This window comes from Camelus bactrianus, chromosome 1 (assembly GCF_048773025.1).
Source record: "Camelus bactrianus isolate YW-2024 breed Bactrian camel chromosome 1, ASM4877302v1, whole genome shotgun sequence".
Taxonomy (NCBI): Eukaryota; Metazoa; Chordata; class Mammalia; order Artiodactyla; family Camelidae; genus Camelus; species Camelus bactrianus.
In genome coordinates this window covers 81517783-81541184 of record NC_133539.1, presented here as the reverse complement: position 1 = coordinate 81541184, position 23402 = coordinate 81517783, and the positions used below count along the sequence as shown (strand labels likewise).

The 23402-nt window shown below is 38.3% G+C and overlaps 1 protein-coding gene across 7 annotated transcripts in view; it reads right to left on the bottom strand.

Moving 5' to 3' along the window:
* Positions 1-23402, bottom strand: part of TNIK (TRAF2 and NCK interacting kinase) — a 361554-nt gene that overhangs the window by 107465 nt on the left and 230687 nt on the right. For all 7 annotated transcript variants that reach the window (XM_074367889.1, XM_074367884.1, XM_010947772.3 and 4 more), the window contains exons 5-7: positions 16831-16941; positions 13213-13303; positions 11196-11326 (exon numbers count right to left, since the gene is read on the bottom strand). In XM_074367889.1, coding sequence (XP_074223990.1) covers positions 11196-11326; positions 13213-13303; positions 16831-16941 — 333 coding nt within the window. The remainder of the gene's footprint in view (positions 1-11195; positions 11327-13212; positions 13304-16830; positions 16942-23402) is intronic.

Genomic DNA, 23402 nt, shown 5'->3' with positions numbered 1-23402 from the left:
CAGGTTTTACTCAGGGCTGGGTCTCCTGCCCAGACTTGTTCTTTATTAACCGTCATCACAGCGTAACAGACTGGAGAATTCACCTTTTAAATAAAACTTGTTAGGGGCCCATAAAATAATTGCTTCAGACTTCTACATTGTCTGCAGGCAACTTAAGATGCTGGCAATTCAAATGAAGGTGCTGACATTCAGCGAGCCACACCTAAAACCAGTGCTCAACTTCTGAGAGGCAGCATGAGTAGCCTTTTAAGTCAGACAGACCTGGATTCAAATCCAGGTTCCTAATTTAATTGCACATAGAATCTGCTCGGAGCCTATGTTTCCGTTCCACAGCGGAGGCGACTGTGACACGTACCTATGCAGGTATGCTGCCCAGCACAAACCTGGCACATGGTGGGCTCAGGAATATGACTAATTTCCTTGTCCTCTTCTGTTAGGTAAGACTGCCTTTGCCTGCCGAGTTCAGTCTTCTCTGATTTTCCTCTATTTGGTTGTGGCGGGTACTGTTTGTTGGCTAACCCAACAGGCATTTCAACCCCTGTTTCCCTTGCTGCCTCCATTTCAGAGTATAGGAAAGCTAAACTTGTTTGTCCAGATTTCCCTGCAGCTAAGGATGGCAGGTAAGGCTATGACATAGTTCTGGCCAATGAAACCCAGGCAAACATCTTCTGGGAGCTTCTGGGAAAGCTTTTGCTTTTCCTGAACTAAGTGACAAATACAGCCAGTGTCTTGACAAGTCTTCCCCACTTCTTAGTGCCTTGAATAAAAGCATGCTCTTTGGAGCTACAGCATCCATCTTGCAACCATGAGGCAATAAGTCAACAAATTAATGAGGAGAGGGCAGAAAGGCAGGAGACTGGGTATTAATGAGCCACCACACTAACCCTAGACTGTCTGCCTCCAAGCTTTTGGTGACAGAAGAAACGTAAGTACAGCCAAAAGCACTTCTTAGTGATAATATGTATACAGCAATAATTTGAGGAAGCATATTTCAATGGTAAGAAAAAAGAGGGGTCCCAGTTGTTAGGTGATCCTGGATTTATCCCACAGGAAGCAGGAAGGGTTAGTAAAGAGAGATGTTTCCTTTATTCAGTCCATATCGTCTCAGATCTGCTCTTAGGCTGCTCTCCCCAAAATTCCAGAACAACCCCTTCAAATCAAAGGTCACAGCATCCCAACTCCTGGGCATCCTTTATCACATGACCAAGCCGGAAATTACTTCTTTAAGCCTTCATCTGACATTGTCAAGGCTCTTTTGTTGTTGTTGTTGTTGTTGTTGTTGTTGTTGTTGTTTTGTTTTGTTTTTGGCTGGGATTCTCTTATTTTCCAAAAGGAACATTTATATTCCTGGCCATATATACCCAGAGCTGCTTGCAAGCTGCGCTTAACTGCCCATGCTAGAGAGCAATAAACGTCCTTGACGGGCCTTGTTTAAGCCTTTGGATACATTAGCAAGTCCCAAAGACACTTCAGAACTTAAATACGGGAGAAAATGTTCCAATTACAACTGGCAAGACAGATCACAGGAGACGAGAAAGGGAAGAGGGAGGAACAAGATGAGGAGAGAGTCGGGGAGAGATAAGTTTCCTTTGTGGCCATGGTGTGACTCATTTTGGCAGGAGCTGGGTAATTCATTATGCTAGAGGTGCTGTGCAGCCCAGCCTGTGGCATGATTAATAGCCCAGTCCTGGGTGCATTACAAACAGAACAGAGACAAATTCTAGTGCCTCTGAGAAGACAGAGGCAAGCACAGAAATTCTGGCCAGTGTGGGGCCAGCTGCATGAAGGAAACCTGAACACAATGAGAGAGCATTCCTTCTGGGGCTCGGCTGTCCAACAAGTGAAGAGAACACTGTCAGATGGCAGAACCAGCCACACAGGAAAGAGAGGCAGGGTGGCCCAGGAAGAGAACCCCAGCATACTCCGAGAGGCAGAAAGAACACATCCTTTGCAGCCAGTAGACCTGAGTTGAGCCCCTCAACTCCTCTGAGCCCACCTCCTCAGCTGTAATATGAAGAGAACACCTATTGTGCTGGGTTAATACAAGAACCCAATAAGATAAGATACGCAAAGTGCATAACACAATGCAGTGCACATAGTGGGTATTTAACACATACTGGTATAGACAGATCCTGAAGTCCAGTTACCAGTGCAGAACCAGCAAAGCTGAGGCAGGTGAGCTGACGATGAGCTCTGGTACTTAAGGGCACTCAAGGAAGTTGTTGGGATGATGCAGGAATAAACAAGAAGCTTAGCGGAAGGAAACAGGAAAGGGCGTGCGCTTCCTCCCCCAGCCCTGCAGTCTACCTCTAAGGGCAGAGCTGAAGAAGTCAGATGGACAGGCGGAAACGGGGTTCGCCGAGTCCTAGCCCCATCATCCCACAGCAGAGGGTAGCAAGGTGGTCTCGAGTTGACAGACAATAGCTCTATAATAGGCACAACTGGTACAGTGGATTCTACCAAGTTTCAGCAAGACCAAGAAATCCATCTTTTTTACCAAGAGAAATCAGTCTTCTGTCATGTAACTTATTTACCATTCTCTTTTTGGAAGTGTTCCCACTGGAAAAAGAAAATTGAATTTATTGTGGTCCCTAAGGGCAGCACCTTAATCTAGAGGTAGAAGTTACAGATAAGTGAATTCTGGTTCAACACAAGCAGACAGTTAGAGGTGTCTAATACAAATGGGAGGTCCAAATCCTATGATGTTGCTGTTGCTGTTGCTGTTGCTGTTGCTGGGTTTCTCAGGTCAAAAATGGTCCAAATGGCAGTACCATCATGACACATAAACGCAACGATTAACTATCATATATTGAGTACTTACCAAGGGTTAGACACTGAATCAATACCTTTATATATGTTAGCTCACTTTATTCTAATAAATGATTAATAATAATTCTAATAAAATTGTAATTTACGATTTTTTAAATTCCCACAGGTGCTCAGAAAGGTTAAATAACTTCCCTGAAGGAATACAGTGCGAGGAGGTGAAGTCTACATTTTAAACCAGCCCTGTCCCACTTCAAAAGCCTGCCGCTTACTCACTATGCCATATACTTACAAACAACATTATGTATCAACAGAGCCAAGGTGGTGAGTTCAGGGTCCCAGAGGATGTTCAAGCACCGGCACTTACTCATAATCCCATTTCATCTACATTTGTTATCTGACCAAAGGGAAAGTGCTGGAAGAATAGCTTATTCTCTTCACGTGGGGATCAGCCTGAAGCCCAGAGGAGGTGGTGATGTGTCTAGTCAAGGAATCCTGTCTAGGTGGGTGTGAACATGGAGCATAAGAAATAATGTTTACCAGAAGTTTGTTTCCGCTGGTGAGATAACACTGGTGTCTGTATCCTCCTTCCTTCTTACTCCATGGGGTTCGGACCCTGTTGGACTCTCAGGAGACAGAGGCCAGGCCTTGTCTGAGAGGTAAATCTTGTTCTGCAGTCTGAATATCATCCTCTCACATGACACCCTGCATGCATCTCGGTGACTCGCTCCCACCCACCGACTAGTGAGGTTGGCTCACTTCATCTCCAGCCAAGCTGCTCGCCTAGAGGAGCTCTCTTCATCCTGCCTGAATAATGCTAATTATCTGTAACACTGGAGAGTGAGTATTTGCTCTATGGCCAGAGCACAATGTTCACCTAAACCCTACAGGAGACACCTGTGTCTGCAAACGATCCACAGCATCAGTGTGCCAAGTGTCGTAAACAGAATTTGGGTGGATAATAAACAATATTATCACAGATCAGCCAGAGGATGGGGGGTGGGGCTGAGGGGATATGCCATTTCACTGTAGTTCTCTTACTTTACTAAATTACTATAAAAGCACGACCAGTTTATGGTTTAAAAAATCAGAACAGAATAGAAAGATATATAAAATAAAAAGTTGAAGTTCTTCATCCACATGCCATTTGTCCAGGGGGTAGGGGAAGTTAAAACTCTATTACATGTGCTATGCTGTAAGTTGCTTTTCATACCTAACACTGCATCTTGGGATCTGCCCAGCTTCAGCGTATACACTACCTCACTGATGAAAGGGCTGCGTAGTATTCCAGCAGACAGATGTGCTAGTCTTTATTCAACAGATGTGCTATTTACGGGCTTTTGGCCACAGAGAACTTTCTTCAGCAAATAGTTCTGTTAAAGCAATAAATATACAGGACTATAAAATACTTGGCAAATCCTATCCAACCGAAATGAAATCCAGCTTTAAAAAATAACAATTTAAACAGTCTACGAATTTTGAACAGTTTTATTAATTTCAAGGCTTTTGAATGCTTATTATTAAACGAGAAAGCTTTCATTATTGCCCCACATATTTATCAGGAAATGAAACCTTTCCTTTCACTTGAAGTGTTTTGACAGATTTTCTGAAAACAAGAAAGGAAGGGTCTCTCGGGGAAAGTGAACACAGCAGGCAGATGAGATTCTGGCGCTCCGCCTAAGGATAGGGGTTATTTTTCAGTCAGTCACTTACTGCGCCAGGTAAATATCAGACAAAACCAGACTGTAATAAAAAGCAATGAGCTCTTCAGACTACTTTCCTACCGAGGTTCTAATTTTATTGAATTGCTCTAGTTTTTTTTTTTTTTTAATTTACAGCAGTTTCTAAAGACATTGTAGACAAATGAAATAATAAATAGTAATCGAGAAATAATAAATCAAATAATAAAACCAAACTATACTCTTCTCTTTTGCATTTTTGTCTTTATTATAAAGAAAGGGCTTTTGTGATAGAAAAATCTAACAAAGGCCCATGGCATTCAAGTCATCTTTTATTCTAAACATGCCGTCTAGGCTGAAAGTATCTACAGCACAAGCCCAAAGTGCTGACACCAGTTCCTGAGGCTGGGATACACAGCTAGGCCAACTGGACAATCACACACACAGGACCAAACCACTGAACTTGGATGGCGTCGCAAATGAACTTTCCAGTTGAAAACTGCACAAACAGATGCAGCTTGGCCAATTCCCTACACACAGTGGGTATTCAGTAAATACTCACTGAATGGATGAATAAATGGTTTTGAAAGTCAGTGTATTGTCAAGTTGTTCCCTGGTGACAGATCATATTCCTAAGAATAGTGAACAGAAAAAAGGATAAGATCTGATGCTAACAAAGAAGTAGGAAGATGTTTAAAGAACAATTTTTTCTCTGATTCACAGTAAAACTATCAAGTGGTTGAAATGAACCTTAAAGGAGCCCCCAAACCTTCTTTTCTGCTTGGTCTTCCTGTTTCTCCCTTCTGCCTGCTCCTTCTTTTACCCATGACAAGGGACCAAGGAAGCTCACACTGGAGCTGCCATGACTTCCTCCTCCTCTTGTACAACCTACATTTGTGATAATCCTCACAAACTAATTCGCACTAAGGTCTAAAATGACTGACACAGTTGAACCTGTTCTCTCATCAGGATTCTTTATTTTTTAACAAAAGACATAGAAATTAATCTTCAATTTGTTGATGTCTCAGGGTACTTTCACAGTCACATGAAGCCGCCGGTACCTCTGAAATCACCCTGGGCAGCACGACGCCCCCTGTGGTTGTTCATACACCAGGCTTTGTCCACACCTAGGGTTACGCATTAAGCTCAAAAACTTTTCACTGATTTCAAACTGCATTCCTTAGCCATAATTTGAAGAAAGGGGATCAAGACAAGAGTTTCATTTCAAGCTTTGGCTTGACCAGAAAGAAGTCTTTCTTCCAGTCACTCTACTGAAAACAACTAAGTCACAGGGATGTATTTTATGCCCAGAACAAAAGTCCCACATGCACTGCAGCCAGCCAAAGTATTTAAAAGGCTAAAGCTAAGGTTAAAAGTTTGCAACACTCTGATTCTCCATGGTATGTTATAAAGTAGCCTGAAATATCTGTGGCCCAGATGGAGACTAGTTAGCGCTTGTTAAGTATAAACCATAGTTTGAAGAATGGCTTATGGCCAATTATGATACATATATCTGGTCAGGGACATATATTTTCTAGTGGCTCCCCTGAAGGGATTTGCAAATTAAATTATTTAAATGTGCTTATCATTAGCGGTTTAAATAAATGACATTTATTTTGGCAAGAGATTAATTTTTAACTTGGCAGCTGTTTTCAGACAGATTGTTGTCAGGTTATTACAGTGACTAACTCTGAAAGAAGGAGAAAATTTACAGGAGATTATTTTGTTTTTAAACCTCCAAGCTTGCATTTTTACAGAGGCAAATAATTTTGTCAATGCCTTGAGACACTGGGTCCCAAAGACATTGCGATGTTTGCATCTTTGTGACCTAATTTCAATAATAACCCCACATGTGGAGAACTAAAAATGTTCTTTAAAAGAGGAATTCTTCAAATATCCTCTTCGGAGGCTGTTTTGTTGGTAAGTTGGATATTTATATAGGAGTGCATCAGAGGAACAGGGTAATATATTGGCAAGGCCTCTAAACAGAGTGTTGGGAGATGTGGGTTCAAGTCTCTCAGATGATCATAACTGGTTGTGCATTTGCAAAGGCCTTGGGCTTCAGTTTCCACATTTGCAACATGAGAATATTTCAAGATGATCACTAAAGTCCTTTGGTGAAAAGTCCATGCATCTATATTCTTTTAAAAGATAAAATTGACAAATCTTTAGCTAGACTCACTAAGAAAAAAGATAGAAAGCTGAAATAAAACCAGAAGTGAAAGAGAAATTACAATGGATACCACAGAAATACAAAGGCTTATAAGAGACTACTAGGATCAGCTATATACACCAACACATTGGACAACCTAGAAGAAATAGATAAATTCTTGGAAGCAAACAACCTTCCAAGATTGAATAATGAAGAAATAGAAGATGTGAATAGACCAATCACTAGTAAGGACATTGAAACAGTAATCAAAAACCTCCCCCCAAACAAAAGCTCAGGAAGCTTCACTGATGAAGCAAAGAGATGTAATACCTAACCTTTTCAAACTCTTCTAAAAAACCGAAGAGGATGGAACCCTTCTTAACTCATTTGACGAGGCCAACATTACCCTGATACCAAAACCAGACAAGAAAAACACACACAAAAAAGAAAATAATGGGTCAATATCTCTGATGAACACACATGCAAGAATTCTCAGCAAAGTATTGGCAAACCATACATAATAACACATCAAGAGGATCATACACCATGATACGTGGGATTTATCCGGGGATGCAAGGAAGGTTCCATATCTGGAATCAATCAATGTGACACACCATGTTAACAATATGAAGGATTAAAATCATATGACCATCTCAATAGATGCAGGAAAAACATTTGACAAGATTTAATATCCATTTATGATTTTAAAAAACTCTTAATAAAATGGATATAGAAGAAATGTACCTCAACATAACAAAGGCAATATATGACAAACTCAGAGCTAATATCATACTCAGTGATCAAACACTGAAAACTTCTAAGATCAGAGACAAACAAGGATGCCCACTCGCCACTCTTACACTCTAATTCAACATAGTGTTGGAAATCTCAGCCAGAGCAAATAGGCAAGAAAAAGAAATAAAAGGCATTCAAATTGGAAAGGAAGAAGTAAAACTGTCACTATTTGTGAATGACATTGTTTTGCTATTCATTTAGACATAGAAAATCCTAAAGATTACATTAAAAAACTGTTAGAAATAATAAATAAATACAGTGAAATTGCAGGGTCCAAAATCAATATACAAAAATCTGTCACATTCTTATATAACAACAAACTAGCAGAAAGATAAATTAAGAAAACAGTCTCACTTACAATCACAACAAAAAGAATAAAACACCTAGGAATAAATTTAAAGAAGAAGGTGAAAACTGTTACTGAAAACCATAAGACATTGTTGAAAGAAATTGAGGAAGACACAAAGAAATGGAAAGATAATCTCTGCTCATGGATTGGAAGTATTAATGTTGTTAAAATGTCCATATATCTAAAATAATCTATAGATTCGTTGCAATCCTTATCAAAATTCAAATGACATTCTTCACAGAAATAGAACAAAACAATTCTAGTTTGTATGGAACCACAAAAGACCCTAAATAGCCAAAGCAATTCTGAGAAAAAAGAAAGAAGCTGGAGGTATCACACTTTCTGATTTTAAATTATACTACAAAGCTACAGTTATCAAAACAGCATGGTACTGGCAGAGAAACAGACACACAGATCAATGGAACAGAATTGAGAACTCTGAAATAAACCCACAAATATAGACAACTAATTAGTACAAAGGCGCCAAGAAGATACAATGGAGAAAGGAAAGTCTCTTCAACAAATGGTGTTGGGAAAACTGGACAGCCACATACAGAAGAATGAAACTAGACCACCATCTTAAACCATACACAAAAATTAACTTAAGATAGACCATAAAACTCCTAGAAGAAAACAAAGGCAGTAGACTCTTTGACATTGGTCTCAGCAATATCTTTTTGGATATGTCTCTTCAGGCAAGGGAAACAAAAGCAAAAATAAACAAATGGGACTACATAAAACTAATAAGCTTCTGCACAGCAAAAACCATCAACAAACCAAAAGACAACCTATTGAATGGGAGAAGATATTTGCAAGTCCTATATCCTGTAATGGGTTAATATCCAAAATATTAAAAAATTCATACAACTCAACAACAAAAACTCCCAAACAACCTCATTGAAAAAAGGGCAGAGAAGTTGAATAGACATTTTCTAAGGAAGATGTATAGATGACCAACCAGCAAATGAAAAAATGTTCAACATCACTAATTATTAGGGAAATGCAAATCAAAACCACAATGAGATATAATCTTACACCTGTTAGAATGGTTATCATAAAAAAAAACCCAAAAACCAAAACCAAAAAAAACCAACCAAAAAAATCCCAAGAAACAGCAAGAGTGGAGAGTAAGTGTTGAAAAGGGAACCCTTGTAGATTGTTGGGAATGTAAATTGGTACAGTCACTACGGAAAATATTATGTACAGTCCATAAAAAATTAAGAATAGAACTATCATATGGTCCAGCTATTATACTTCTGGGTATTCAAAGAATATGAAAACACTAACTTGAAAAGATGTATGTACCTCTATGACCACTACAGTAACATTTACAATAGCCAAGGTATGGAAACAGCCTAAGTATCCATAGATGGATGAATGGATAAAGAAGATGTGATATATATACATGTGTGTATCTGTGTATATATATATGAAATGGAATACTACTTAGCCATAAGAAGATGAAATCTTGTCATTTGTGACATGAACGATCTTGAGGCTATTATGCGGAGTGAAATAAGTCAGATGGAGAAACAAGCACCATATGATTTTATTCATATGTGGAGTATTTAAAAACAAACAAACATGGTGCAGCCATTGTGGAAAACAGTACTGAGATTCCTCAAAAGACTAGAAATAGACTTACCATATGACCCAGTAATCCTGCTCCTGGGCATATATCCAGAAGGAACCATACTTCAAAAAGACACCTGCACCCCAATGTTCATAGCAGCACTATTTACAATAGCCAAGACAAGGAAACAGCCTAAATGTCCATCAACAGATGACTGGATAAAGAAGATGTCGTACATTTATACAATGGAATACTATTCAGCCATAAAAACTGACAACATAAGGCCATTTGCAGCAACATGGATGTTCCTGGAGAATGTCATTCTGAGTGAAGTAAGCCAGAAAGAGAAAGAAACATACCATGTGAGATCGCTTATATGTGGAACCAAAAAAACAAAAAACAAAATAACATAAATATGAAACAGAAACAGACTCATAGACATATAATACAAATTTGTGGTTCCCAAAGGGGAGGGGGTAGGAAGGGATAGACTGGGAGTTCAACATTTGTATATACTGACAGGTATATGTCGAATAGATAAACAAGATTATACTGCATAGCACAGGGAAATATATACAAGATCTTGTGGTAGCTCACAGTGAAAAAAAAGTGTGACAATGAATATATGTATGTTCATGTAAAACTGAAAAATTGTGCCCTACACTGGAATTTGACACAACATTGTAAAATGACTATAACTCAACAAAAAAATGTTTTAAAAAAAGAAATAAAAACAAAACAAAAAAATTCATATTCACTAATAAATACTGTATATACTCATAAAAACAAACAAAACAAAAACAGACACATAGAGATCGGTGGTTATCATAGGGGAAAGCAAAGCGGGTGCAGGGAGGGCAAAATGGGTAAAGAGGATTGACTGTACGGTGGGTGACAGATGGAAATTAGACTTTTGGTGGTGAGCATGCTGTCCGTGGATACAGAAGTCGAAATATAATGTTGTATATGTGAAAGTTATATAATGTTACAAACCAGTGTTACTTTAAATAAGTATTTAAAAAAGGTCCATTCACCTATGAAGCTAGACTAGGTACTATTAGGTTTTTCCCAAGGTTGTCCTGTGATCTACACAAAGACCACAGGGTGTCTCTCTGTCTACTGCACAATCTCAAAACCCACAGTTCTTACACCACATTTGCCTTTGATCTTAAGGTCTCAACTTTCAGCTGTTATTCATGACAACAATATCATCTCACAATGCAGCTATCGATGGGATAGTAACCCCAAATTATGTTTGATTACTGGCTAGCAGACTAGAAAAGAGGTGGGCACAACTTCCACCGCTCTACTTAAACATTGCTTCGAATTTATTAGCAAGTTTCCAGTTTATGATACAAAAGAACAAGCCACAAACCACACTTTCATAAAACACTGCAATATGCTACGGAAACACCATAAAGAGCTACCAATATCCTGTTTGATTCTCTCTCACTGAAAAGAAGTTCCAATAATTAAACTTTGATCAATGTAGAAGTGACTAAATAGGATTCTCTTTAATCAGAAAAAGATGACCCAAGACAACAAACTCATATCCTGGTTTCATTTAGCATAAAGAGCTCTCAGAATATATATACTTCGCCAAAAACCTGAAATCTATTTTCTAATAGGAAGCAAGAGTAAGCTCAAAAAATACAGAAAGTGGTTTAAACACTTTTTACAAATAGGCAATCAGATATGATGGGTAAGTTCATTAAAAAGATTCTCACTGGAATGTCTTATAATTTTAACTTCAAATAATGTGTTTTAGTTTCCCCTTTGGTTTACATAAATCATAAGCCAAGGCCATGACAATTTTCTACAAGACTCAGGGTGTGACGTTAGGCATAGTTAGATACTTAACGAAGCAGTAAGAAGTCATACCTTGAAATCATATGTGGCATCTGGGTTTTCATCACAGGCAATAACTTCCGGTGCCATCCAGTAGGGAGTCCCGATGAAGGTATTCCTCCTGCCCACTGTTCGATCAAGCTGGGCACTGACTCCGAAGTCCACTAGTTATGGAAAGACAAATAAGTAAAGTCTGTAATCTAAGGTCTTATATTGTAATAAAACAAATGTGTGTGTGCGTGTGTGTGTGTTTACTGCGCTAAATACACATAATGTGAAATTTACCATTTTAACCATTTCAGGATGGATAGTTTTGTGGTATTAAGTACATTCACATTATTTTGCAATCATAACCATCATCCAACTCTAGAACTTTTTCATCCTCCTTCACTGAAACTCCGTAGCCATTAAACAGTAACTCCTCTCTCTCCTCTCCCCTCAGCCCCTCGCAAGTACCATTCTACTTTCTATCTCTATGAATCTGACTACTTGTATGTTGAATCATACATTACTAGTCTTTTGGGGACCAGCTTATTTCACTTAGCATAATGTCCTCAAGGTTAATCCATCTTGCAGCACGTGCCAGAATTTCCTTTCTTTTTAGGACTGAATAATACTCCATTGTGTGCAGATAACACGTTTTGTTTATCCATTCATCTATTGATGGACACTTGAGATGCTTTTCTTTTTACTATTGTGAATGTATATTTTTAACCTGCATGTGTAAATGGATAAAGCATACCAATGAGAAAAGCATGAAGGGTTGTTTGGTTACACAAAGCGCAGTGGAGGACCACACAGGTATTAAATTAAAGGCAAGCTTGGTTGCCATAAAGGGTAGTATTTAGAGGATACAGACAAAGTGGTTAATAGCTAAGTTTCTGGAGTCACACTGCTTAAATTTGCATCACATTTCTGACACTTATTAGTGATGTGACCTAGGGCTAGTAGATTAACGTCTTTGAACTTCAGTTTCCTAATCCATAAAATGAGGATGATGATTTTCACATAGAGTTGCTCTGATGTTTAAGCAAGATAATCTACATAAAAACATTTTGTACAGGACCTGGCACATAACATTCTCTCAACAAGTAACTGTTAATTAGTGATGTGTGAATATTCTGAGGATAGCTTATGTAGTTAGTGCATATATAACTGCTTTCCCTACATAATGTATGCTTTTGTGTTAAAAGGGAATATTCATGAGATGAAGGTTTGGCCCTAAATGCTAACGAAGGAAAAAAATAGAAATTATATATTTTAACAAAAAGGCGAGAGCAAATTTGGATTATAAACACAGGAGATATTTAAATCTCTTTGAAAATAAATAATCATATGGACAGTGATTCTTCTCTAGAAGACAAACTACATATCTTGCAGGATATTTGTCAATGTATGTTGCGTATGTTCAATGCATATACACTGAACAGTCACATGAATGTGGGGATTCTTTACCTTATCTGGAAAATCCCAGATTTATTGGGGGAAGGGCTCTAAAGGGCAGTACCAGAGAAAAGGATTCCCTCACTGATAATACTGGCAGATGGGGTGGAATATCAGTATGCATGTAAAGTAGAATATTGAGCATCCATTTTGTACAAGTGCCCTAGGTAATAATGAAATCAATGTAAATATAACTTAAAACATATGGGGATATAGCAGGAATTCATGAGGCTAAATATGTCTAACTGTGGATATTTTCAATTAAAAAATGAGTCATCATCGTTCTGTTACAGCAGCAACAATATAAACAAACTACAAGATACAGGAAACGATTTCAAGGTCAGTCTTTTAATTTAAAGGATCTTTGCTTAAAAAACAAACTCAGTTATTTCTACACATTGATTAAGCACGTGATTCTGCTTGCCATATTGTATACCAATTCATTCCTCAAAGTGCTTTTAGAAAACGTTTTTTTAAATAGACATTTTCCTTCCCTTTGTAGGTACAATGACCTCTAAATCCACAGTGAGAAATTTACATTCATTATTAAAAAAAAACAAACTGAAATAATCCTATCAATCCCTGCAATTCCAAATTCTGTTCTTACCTAGTTTAACTTCTGCATTTTCAGTGAGCAAGACATTCTGCCCTTTGATATCTCGGTGAATCACTTTATGCTGGTGGAGGTGACTCAGCCCCTAGAGCGACGAAGATTGAGAGGGTTAATGGGAATACAACCCCAGGAGCAAAAAACTATTTTGGATGTTAATGACCCCCCTCAAATTTAAACTTACTCAGAGATATGTCCATTATTTTATTCATATTTTTCATGTGGTAATAATTCTAAATATAGCACTATGCTTAACTGCTCTAAACTGTAGGCGATTGATCGATATAAACTGAAACATACAGGCGGTCCTTGTGATGCATGGTACTGTGTTGAATGAAACGGATGCATATTGGCTTTGACCTCAGGTAACAAGGAATAACACAGGCAATGATACAATTCCAACACGCACACGTTTCAGCTATCAGTGCTGTGAAAACTGAGGACCACCTGTATTTGCTAGTTTGTAACAGGAACATCTATAGAGTCTCTGAACAGAAAACTGATTTAACTGAATTCTCTACGTTTTGGGGGGCATTTTTAAATTTAAAAGTTACCTTCTATTATACAGTTTTCAGGGGAAGGGGATAGCTCAGTGGTAGAGTGCCTGCCTAGCATGCACAGTCTTGGGTTCAATCCCCAGTACCTCCATGTAAAAAATAAGTAAATAAATAAATCTAATTATCTCCTCCCCTTAAAAGAGGGGAGGGGGCATTTTATTACACAGTTTTCATTAAGCACAGTAAAATACTTCACAGACCAGCCAGGAAATTTCCCACTGGCTTTAGAAAATGTCTCACATTAAAACAGGAAAACAACAATTTCTGTTTCCTGTGTTGATGTTCATCACTGCCATTTTTAGTGCTTTATGATATCTGTGACTTTGTGCTCATTATATGAAATAATTATTCACTGACATCTAAAACTGACTATGTTCCATTTCTCCATGAACTACTCTGATTTTGGTGGGTTCTAAAAACTACAGACTTGCTCTAAGGTGGTCACATGTTTCTCAGATAAATTGTAACCTAAAAGAATCTAAAATTGGAGTCTTGAAGCAAACTATGTTAACACTTGCTAATTCAAGGTATTGGACCCTCACTTTTATTTATGATTTTCTCTGTTGTTAATTTCTCTCCACGGTAACAAAACCATGGTATGAAAGATGAAGTTGAAACAAAAAGAAAAATCTAAATATCTGAATCTTCCTGTTGAGAAAATTCAGCAAGAGAATATAAATGCCCCAAAAGATCCACGTTGCTCTTTGAGAATATTAATAAACATAAACCATGAGACAGGGCATTTTTGGGGCACTGGTTTGGGTCTTTAAAAATTACCTTTCAATCTAGTCAATTTGGCTGAAGGTAGGCATCCAGTAGATTAAAATGTATTGTTTTCATGGCATATTAACACTCCGTAAATCATTAAAGGAGGGACTGAAGATCTTTTTCCCTCCTTTACCACCAATGTGGTTGGAAGCTGATACCAGAGCACGTAAGTGAGTCAAAGTTTGGGCTTAATTAGATCATATGATGCATGAAGGGTCATCTCTGAAACTTCTTGTGGCCAGGGGCCTATGGGGGATCAAATGTCCTTTCCATGAATCACCTTATCCCAAATACTAGAATCATTTGGGAGAATGTATTGGGAGAAGGAAGCGAACCATGTTTTCACACATTTTAAAACCAGCTATTGAGAGACACTCATGGACTGAAACCTCCAGGCTGCTTGTAGAACCCTGGAGATCACACGACTGACCCCTGTGGGGCTCCCCACGAGTGCAGGAAGACAGAGCGGGCAGAACCAGCCCTAGAGACTCAGTAGATTCTTGGCACCCACGGGGTAGTCTGGATGGCTAAATAACATGTCATGTTTTCCTGAATGAGCAGAATTCCAGATAAGAAATTCAAATAAACTTTACACAATGGCACATAAATACTTGGAGATACACGTCAGATCTGAAGGACATCAGAAGCCGTACCTCATCGTTTTCCCCTCAAGTTTGGTTTTGCGTTCTGTTTGAGAAATCTTTTTGCCCACTTAAAGCCATGGAGGTATTACCCTATATTTTCTCCTGAGAGCTTTATTTTTTATATCTTTCACATTTATATCCATAATCCAGCTGGAATTGATTTTTCAATATGGTATAAAGCAGGCGTCAAGCTTCATGTTTTCATATGGATATTCAATTCATTGATTGCCATTTACTGATAAGAGCACCCTCTCCCTATGCATTCTGTCCTGCTTTTGTCATTAATCAGGTGTCCACAGGAAGTGGGTCTGTTCATGGAGTCTCCATTCTGTGTGGTTGGCCATTTGTCTATTCTTGTGATAATACTGCTCTGTCTCAATTACTTAGCAGCTTTATAATAAGTCCTGATAACTGGCAGCATAAATTCTTCAGCTTTGTTCCTCAAAATTGCCTTGGCTATTCTTGGCCCTTTGCATTTCCATATAATGTTTTAAAAATCAGCTTGTCAAGACCCACAAATGTACCGAGAGGGATTTTGGTAGGCAGTTTAATAAAACCAAGGATCAAATTAGGGAGAAATAACATCGATACAATATTCAGCATTCTAATTCATGAAATAGGATATACACCTCCATTTATTAAGGTCTTCTTTAATTTGTAACATTTTGTAGTTTTCAGTGTAGAAGTCGTTCACATCTTTCTGTACATTTATTTCTAAGTGTTTGTTTTTTTATGCTATTACAAGTATTATCATTTAAACATTTTCATTTTCTATTTGCTTTTTGCCTAATGTGGTTTGAATTAAGTGAATAAACATAATTATTTTATGGTTTCCTTCCTTCCATCCCCAGCACATAATCTATCTCTCAAAGGCATATCTTGGACACACCATGCAAACTGTTTTACTTTTTGTTCTCTTATCCTGAGAAGGCAGAGCTTACAGATAAACAAACAATAAATAACAACTGCTAAGCAGATCTAGGAAGAATGCTCAGTGGACATATTATAGCTTCCTTATTGCCTCCTTATTAATAGTAGGAGATAATTAAATGAGTTTGAGCAAACTAAAATATGACCAACTACCTTCTTCCCCTCCCTGAACTGATCTTAGCAAATATGACACCATTGTGTAGACTGTCTGATTGTGGGATTTGTGGGCAAAGCTGGGCAAATAGGCATATTCGTGTCCAGCTATTCTGATCAATTTTAGAGATTAAATCTCAAAGAATTTCTTTTAGGGTAAAATTAGTGAAACTAGGTTGTATGTATTAAAATGGCTAAAGTCACACAAGCCTCAAATTAGTTACAAACTGTAACAAAAGGAGAACTCAAATGTGTGTTCAAACTATCCCTAAACAACCCATTTCCTAAGTGGGACACTATCTCTGCGATCTAAAATCAGACTTCCAGTTGGAAACCCCATGGGAAATGAGTCCCGGGGAAAGCACCCAACGCCAACTCTCTGAATGAGAGAACTCATGCCTACTCAGAATGGCTCTCCCTTCATTACAGCAGACCGTGACATGCTACCACTGCCACCATCCCTGTTAGAGTAAAGCTCTAAGGGAGTTTCCAGCACGTTTAGGAATTAGTGTAAGTTAATGCAAATTTCAACACTTCCCAAGACATCCCGTGTTGTCACTTACTCGTAAGATCTCCCTGCAGATATATGCGATCCACTCCTCCTTTAACGTGTTACCTTTCGTGTTCTTGATCAGGTCAGTGACAGAGCCAGCACCACAAAACTCCATCACCAACTGGCAAAGGAAGCAAACATGCCATTATTGTAATTACACTTCATGGCTTCCACTGGGTTAAGAAAGCATAAGGTGTCCCATTTGGCTGCTCTGGAATGCCATTCCTGCAAAGAAAAAGTGATCATAATACAATATATAAAACATAAACTAGTATTTTAATTTCCTCCCAAAACAATAGAAAGGAAAGATTATTTAAAATTTTCAAACCTGAAAATTGTTGCCTGAAAATGAGGCAAACCTACATATTCTAAGCATTTTTTAAAAAATGAAGGCAGCCAGGTGGTTCAGATGTAGTTGAGAATATCCCTGTGTTTTTTTATTCAGTGGTCAAACTCATCTTTCCTACAAAAGTAGGATCGTTCTCTTGTCTGAAAGAGCTGTGGTTGTCTAGGCAATCCGGGTTAGAACAATAGAAGAGCACACTGTTTACGTTATTGGTTTGTAAGTGGCACTGCAAGCTGTCAGACTGAGGACTATCTGCTTTTAATTAACTTCAGCAAATGCTCCCAGGAGGCTGGACATATCAGATAAATTCAATAAACAATAAGTCCTAATTTAGCACCTTTCATCCAAAAAGCTCCAAGTTTCCTATAAATATAAACTCATTACAGTACTCAGCAACTTTATAAAATAGGCAGAAAATAAACATCTCTCTCACTTAATGGATATGTAGAGACTAGAAGAGGAAAAGCAATCTATCTGCTTTTATAGTCATTTTCTAGCTTTAGAAAAACATCTATTTCCATACATTCTCCTTCTTCTTCAGAAAGTCGTCAACAAGTCACCTTATTACTTTTAAAATAATTAAATGAAAAGAATTTAGAATGACTAGCAATCAATCTCTGACTAGAAACAGAAATAAAATAAAGCCGTAATGAAATCATGTGGTTAGTTCTGGCTTTGTCGAAATGCGCCTTCCTGACGTCAGCACCGTGTCATCAGGTCCTATGAGATACCCCACCAGGCTGCAAAATCTTTGGGCAGAAATAATGTTCTCTTTTTTTCTGTATGCCTAATTGAAACTCAATAAAAATTTATGAAATGAGTTTCATGAATGAGTTTCCAATATCTGTCCTGATTTATCTTCTTATGATTTTACAAAGGCTAAGGAAACCCTCCCATCTTCTCCAGAGTGCCAGGGGAAGTAGAGAGGTCTATCATGAGCTTTGTAAAGAAATTTAAAAGTGCCACAACAGACCCTGTTCCAACCCAATCAAAGCTGTAAAATTACCATATATGATAGACAGGAAGCTATCAGAGACCATGAGATCATGTTACAAAGAACTGAGGAGGCAACTTTAAGAGGTTCTCACTGGCCAGAGATGGGATAATTAGAGCATCAGTAAGAAGAAAACCTGCAATGTCTTGAAACACATTAAGTATGCTTAACTGAATGCATTAACACAGATACCCCTCAAAAAGAACATAATTGGCACTGTTTGAAGAAAATGAACCAACTTCTTATTTTTGAGACTGGTAAATAAAGGGAAAGAATCAAGAATTTACACCACCTTTCTTATTCAAGTTTTACCGCAAGGTGATTAAATAACAGAAGAGGTAAAGCTTCTCTTCACATAAAGCAAATAATCCACCTAATAAATGAAGAAGAGACAATAGAAATAGAATATCACTATTTCACAACCTCAAACTAAGGGATTTAGGCACCGATCATCAGTGGCTGCTAACATAAAAAAATAAGAAATAATCAGCTATGATTTGCCTCTTGATTAGCATAATACATCACCTAAGACGTAGTCTTGCCAAAAAGAAACAAAACAAAACAAAACAAAAACCCAAACCTATGTCTCATCAAGTCCCTAGTTCCAGCTACCAATTTACAGGAGATTCAGAGGGATGAGGAACATGGTACATCATGGGGATGTAATCAACAACAGCTAGACTGAAAAAACTCCACAGGGTAAGTGGCTCATTTGCTTCAACAAATATATATCAAGAAGGAAAAAAGAGATGCAGGTGAAATCTGCAGATTAAAATCATTTAAAAAGATATAGCAGCAAATTACAATGGACAGGACTTATCTGGATACTGATTTTTTTTTTAAGTTGTTAAAATTTTTGAAACAATCTACATTCTAGATATTTGATGACACTAAGGAAATATGGTTAACATTTTTAAAGTATGATAACGGTACTGTGGTTACATAAAAAAAAAACGGTCTTATCTTTTAGAGAAACATACTGAAATACTATGGAGAAAATGATCTGATGATGGTCTCTTCTATAGAGAGTGCTCAGTCAACTGTATATCCACATGTAAAAGAACAATGCTGAACCCTTACCTCACACCACATACAAATAATTATCTCAAAATGGATCAAAGACTTAAATATAAGAGCTAGAACTGCGAAACTATTAGGAGAGAACATGGGGTAAATGTCCATGACCCTGGACTTGGCAATGGTCTCTTAACTATGACAGCAGCCAAACTGGATTTCATCAACATTAAAAACTTTGTGCATCAAAGGACACTATCAAGAGTGTGAAAAGACAACCCACAGAATGGGGAAAATATTTGCAATATGTTTCATATTAGCATATATTTAATAAGGGTCTAGGATCCAGAATATATAAGGAATTCTTACAACTCAGCAAAAAAAAATACAAAGCACATAATTTTAAAACGGGCAAAAGACCTGAATAGACTTTTCTCTCTGAAGGATATACAAATGACTAACAATCACATGACAAGATGCTCAGTGCCAATAGCCATTCGGAAAATGCAAGTCAAAACAACAGTGAGACACCACTTCACATCCTCTAGGGTGACTATAATTTTTACAAAAAGAAAAGCAAAAAATAATGTGTTGTTAAGAATGTGAAGAAACTGGAACCCTCATACATTGTCGGAGGGAATGTAAAATGCTGCAGTCACTGTGGAGGACAGTTTGGTGGTTCCTCAGAAAGCTAAAACATAGACATCCCACATGACCTGGCAATTTTACTTCCAGGTATATACCCCAAAGAACTGAAAACCGGTGTTCAAACAAAAACTTGCATATGAATGTTCAAAGCAGCACCGTTCACAGCAGACAAAAGGTGGAAATAACCAAACTGTTCATCACCAGATGAATAAACAAAACGTGGTACAGCCACACACCAGAGTATTATGCTGCTCTGAAAAAAATTAAGTACTGATGCCCGATGCAATGGATGAATCTTGACAATGTTGTGCTAACTGAAAGAAACCAGAGGGAAAAAAGCTATATAATATATGAACATGGCCATTTATATGAAATATCCAGAATAGGCAAGTCCACAGAGACAGAAAGTAGACTGGTGGTTGCCAGGCACTAGGTGGAGGGAAGAATGGGAGTTGTGGTTTAATGGGTATGGAGTTTCCTTTTGGGGTAATAAAATAAAAAGTTCTGGAACTAGAGAGAGTGCAACATTGTGCACTTAATCCCACTGAATTATACATTTCAAAATTATTAAGGTGGTAAGCTTCATGCTATGTGTATTTTACCAGAGTTTTTTAAAAAAGATAATGAGATTTGTTTCAAAATACTAGAAGAAAGGAAGGAGATGGACGAGTAGATGGGGCAGGCTTGACCACTGGTTGATGATTGTTGGGGCTAGTTTTGGGTACATGATACTGTTCTGTCTACTCTTGTATATTTTGGGGATTCTCTAGAACATAAAGAAAATCGTATTTACATAAATCATGGTTCAACAGCAGCAGGACGGACCAAAGAAACATCCTCGATAGAAAGAAAAGAACAGTTGCTCAAGTGAACAAAATCCTTCTGCTCTTTCTCCAAATCCTTTGAAAAACAGCAGTGACCAGACCTCCTACGAATGCATCCATTGCTCCTGTATCAGCTGGAGAGAATGTCCCGCCGCTGAGCTCTGTTAGGCCACGTAATTACAGTTCCCGAGGAGAGCAGTGGAAGCCCAGTGACTCCAGGCTTTCAAAATTAGATTGGACAAAATACTTTCAAATATTCGGTAGGAAACAATCCTGCTCTAGCCAGGCACTAATGTCAGTGATTTCTATAATTTGCTTCTTCATTCAGCTCCAGCTGAAGGCTGCTAAATTCTTTTCATCTCACTATGGAACAAAATGATTGTTAAATTATGTAATGAGTTTTTTTTTTTTTTAAGAAAAAGGAAGAAAGAAACCAGCATTTGCTAGCAATCGGTTCCTGCAGCCGCACAGCAACACTGATAATTACAGCCACTGCACAGCGGGGACCCTCCCTCACCACAAGTAAACTCATCACATTAATAAACAGAAACAGGGCTCAACATGCCAAGCCCAGCAGCGATAAGTCAATAACTTCACATCTCACAAGCAAGAAATAATGCATCATTAATATTCTCCCTGAAAGAAAGTTCTCAAAGAGCTGACACTGGGGCAACAACACTTGCTAACATTTCCTGAAAAGATACCATGTGCTAGGCACTGGGCTAAGTGATTTGCAGCTATGGTTTCATTAATTCTTCTCCCCCTCAATGCCCTTCTCTTTATTTATTTGGAAGTGAAGCCTAGCTATGGTCTGCAGCCTCACCCATGCTATAGATACTCATGAAGTCACTCGAGCTGAGTGGAAAGCGTGATGCTTCCTTGAGTGCCAGCTATATGACCTGGGCACATTCCTAACCCCACTGGGCTCCGCACCCTGCCACCATCTCTACAAAAACAAAATAAAAGCATCAGCCTTATATGTCTGATGTGAACACTGTGTCTACCAGAATGGAAAGCTTCTGGTAGCCAGAAATCTCAAACTGTATTTATTACTTATCCATTCTTTGGTCTGCTTGCATTTATAAAAAAGAAAGTTTCCAATTTGAAAGATAGCATTAATAGCTCCCCAAGATCCACTTCACCAGGATGGTGAAGAAATGGCTGAAAGGACCCCTATAAAGAGCAGTGGGCACATATGTTTCTAAACTTTCTGTTAATGAAAAAGCACCAAGCACTCATGTCTATTTTTCAAGCTTGTATCACACAGCAGGGAGACACAGTGGTGCATTCCAGGACACTGGATCTTTTTATTTGGAAGGCTGAAAGACAGTGGGAGAGGTTTAAAAGGAATTTTACATTCAAAATTCTCACTCAGTATCACCTACATAACTGGGTCAGAAAATGAAATACGCATGCCTGTCACTTGAGAAGAGAGCAGGAAGGTTAAGTTGAAGGTGAGGACAGAACTGTGCTCAGGCACGATGCGGGCTGGGCCCGGGCCTGATCCTAGCCCTGGAACCGTGTCGAGGAGGAGATATTTAACAAGCAGCACATAAACAACAAAGTCCTACTTTACAGTACAGGTAACTATATTCAACACCCTATGACAGCCTATCATAAAAAAAGACTATGAAAAAGAATATATATATATAACTGAATCGCTATGCTGTACACCAGAAACTAACACAACATTGTAAATCGACTATACTTCAAAAAAAATAAAATAAAAAGTAGCACAGTGTGTAGTTTGACCCAGTTATTAGGGAAAGGGTTGCTTGGATTATCGGACATAGGTAGTTATTTCTATCTAAATTAAAAACGTTAATTTTTAAAAACAAAGATTTCTAACACATTTCACAGTTTGCATTGTTGTTTACCACATATTTTTGTCTGACCAGCAGGATGTTTTCTCTTGGAGGTTGTTGGGTGAAGGGGAGCTTATTATGCCCTCCTGCACTCTCCCTCTCCTTCAGGACAGTATTTAAGAAAAAGGTCTTTGGCCTCAGCTGATCCCAGGAGTTCCAGAAGAACTGAGTCCTCCCTGAGGTCACCCCCTAACTGGGAGGGGACATGGGTTTGGAATCAGCAGATGTGGTCACTTCTAACTTGCCCTTTCCAACCCCAGCCGCCTCTGAAAGAATTTAAAAAGGTTTACGCTCAGAGCCAGTCTGAAGAGGCTTAGGGTGATTTCTGGGGTCCCTGTGGTATTCACTCACTTGCTAGTTAATTGGCTTTAAGTTTCTGTAACAAGAAACAAGGCTTTAAGGTATTTTAAAACTGCAGGACTAGCCCAGAATATCTTGATAGGAACACATTCTTCCCAAATAGCACTTAGTCAGTCAGTCACAAGAATAAATGACTCCTAACAGATTCCTTCTCTTTTATAGTAAAAGGAGGTGGGGGAGGGGAGAGACAGGAGAGAGGACGAGGAGGGAATAGGAGCCTGAAGGTCCAAATGAAAGAAGTTTGCACCAAGAAATCAAAGGGGCACCCTAAGAAAAGGAGAGGAGAGAGAAACTTTCAAGAATTCACAGCTCTGCAAAGGATCAGCTTACTGACCTTGAAGGTCCAGAAACATCGCAAGGCACAGGATATTTTTATCATGGGTAGCTGGGAATAGCTGCAGATCCCAACTGCATGATTTATGAAGGTGTAAACAAAACCCCAACTCAGTACTTTGTTACAGAATGCTGCTTTCATTTGCCAAAGGTAGTTTAAGTCCCACAATATAAAATATGTGTGTACAGAAGTACAAA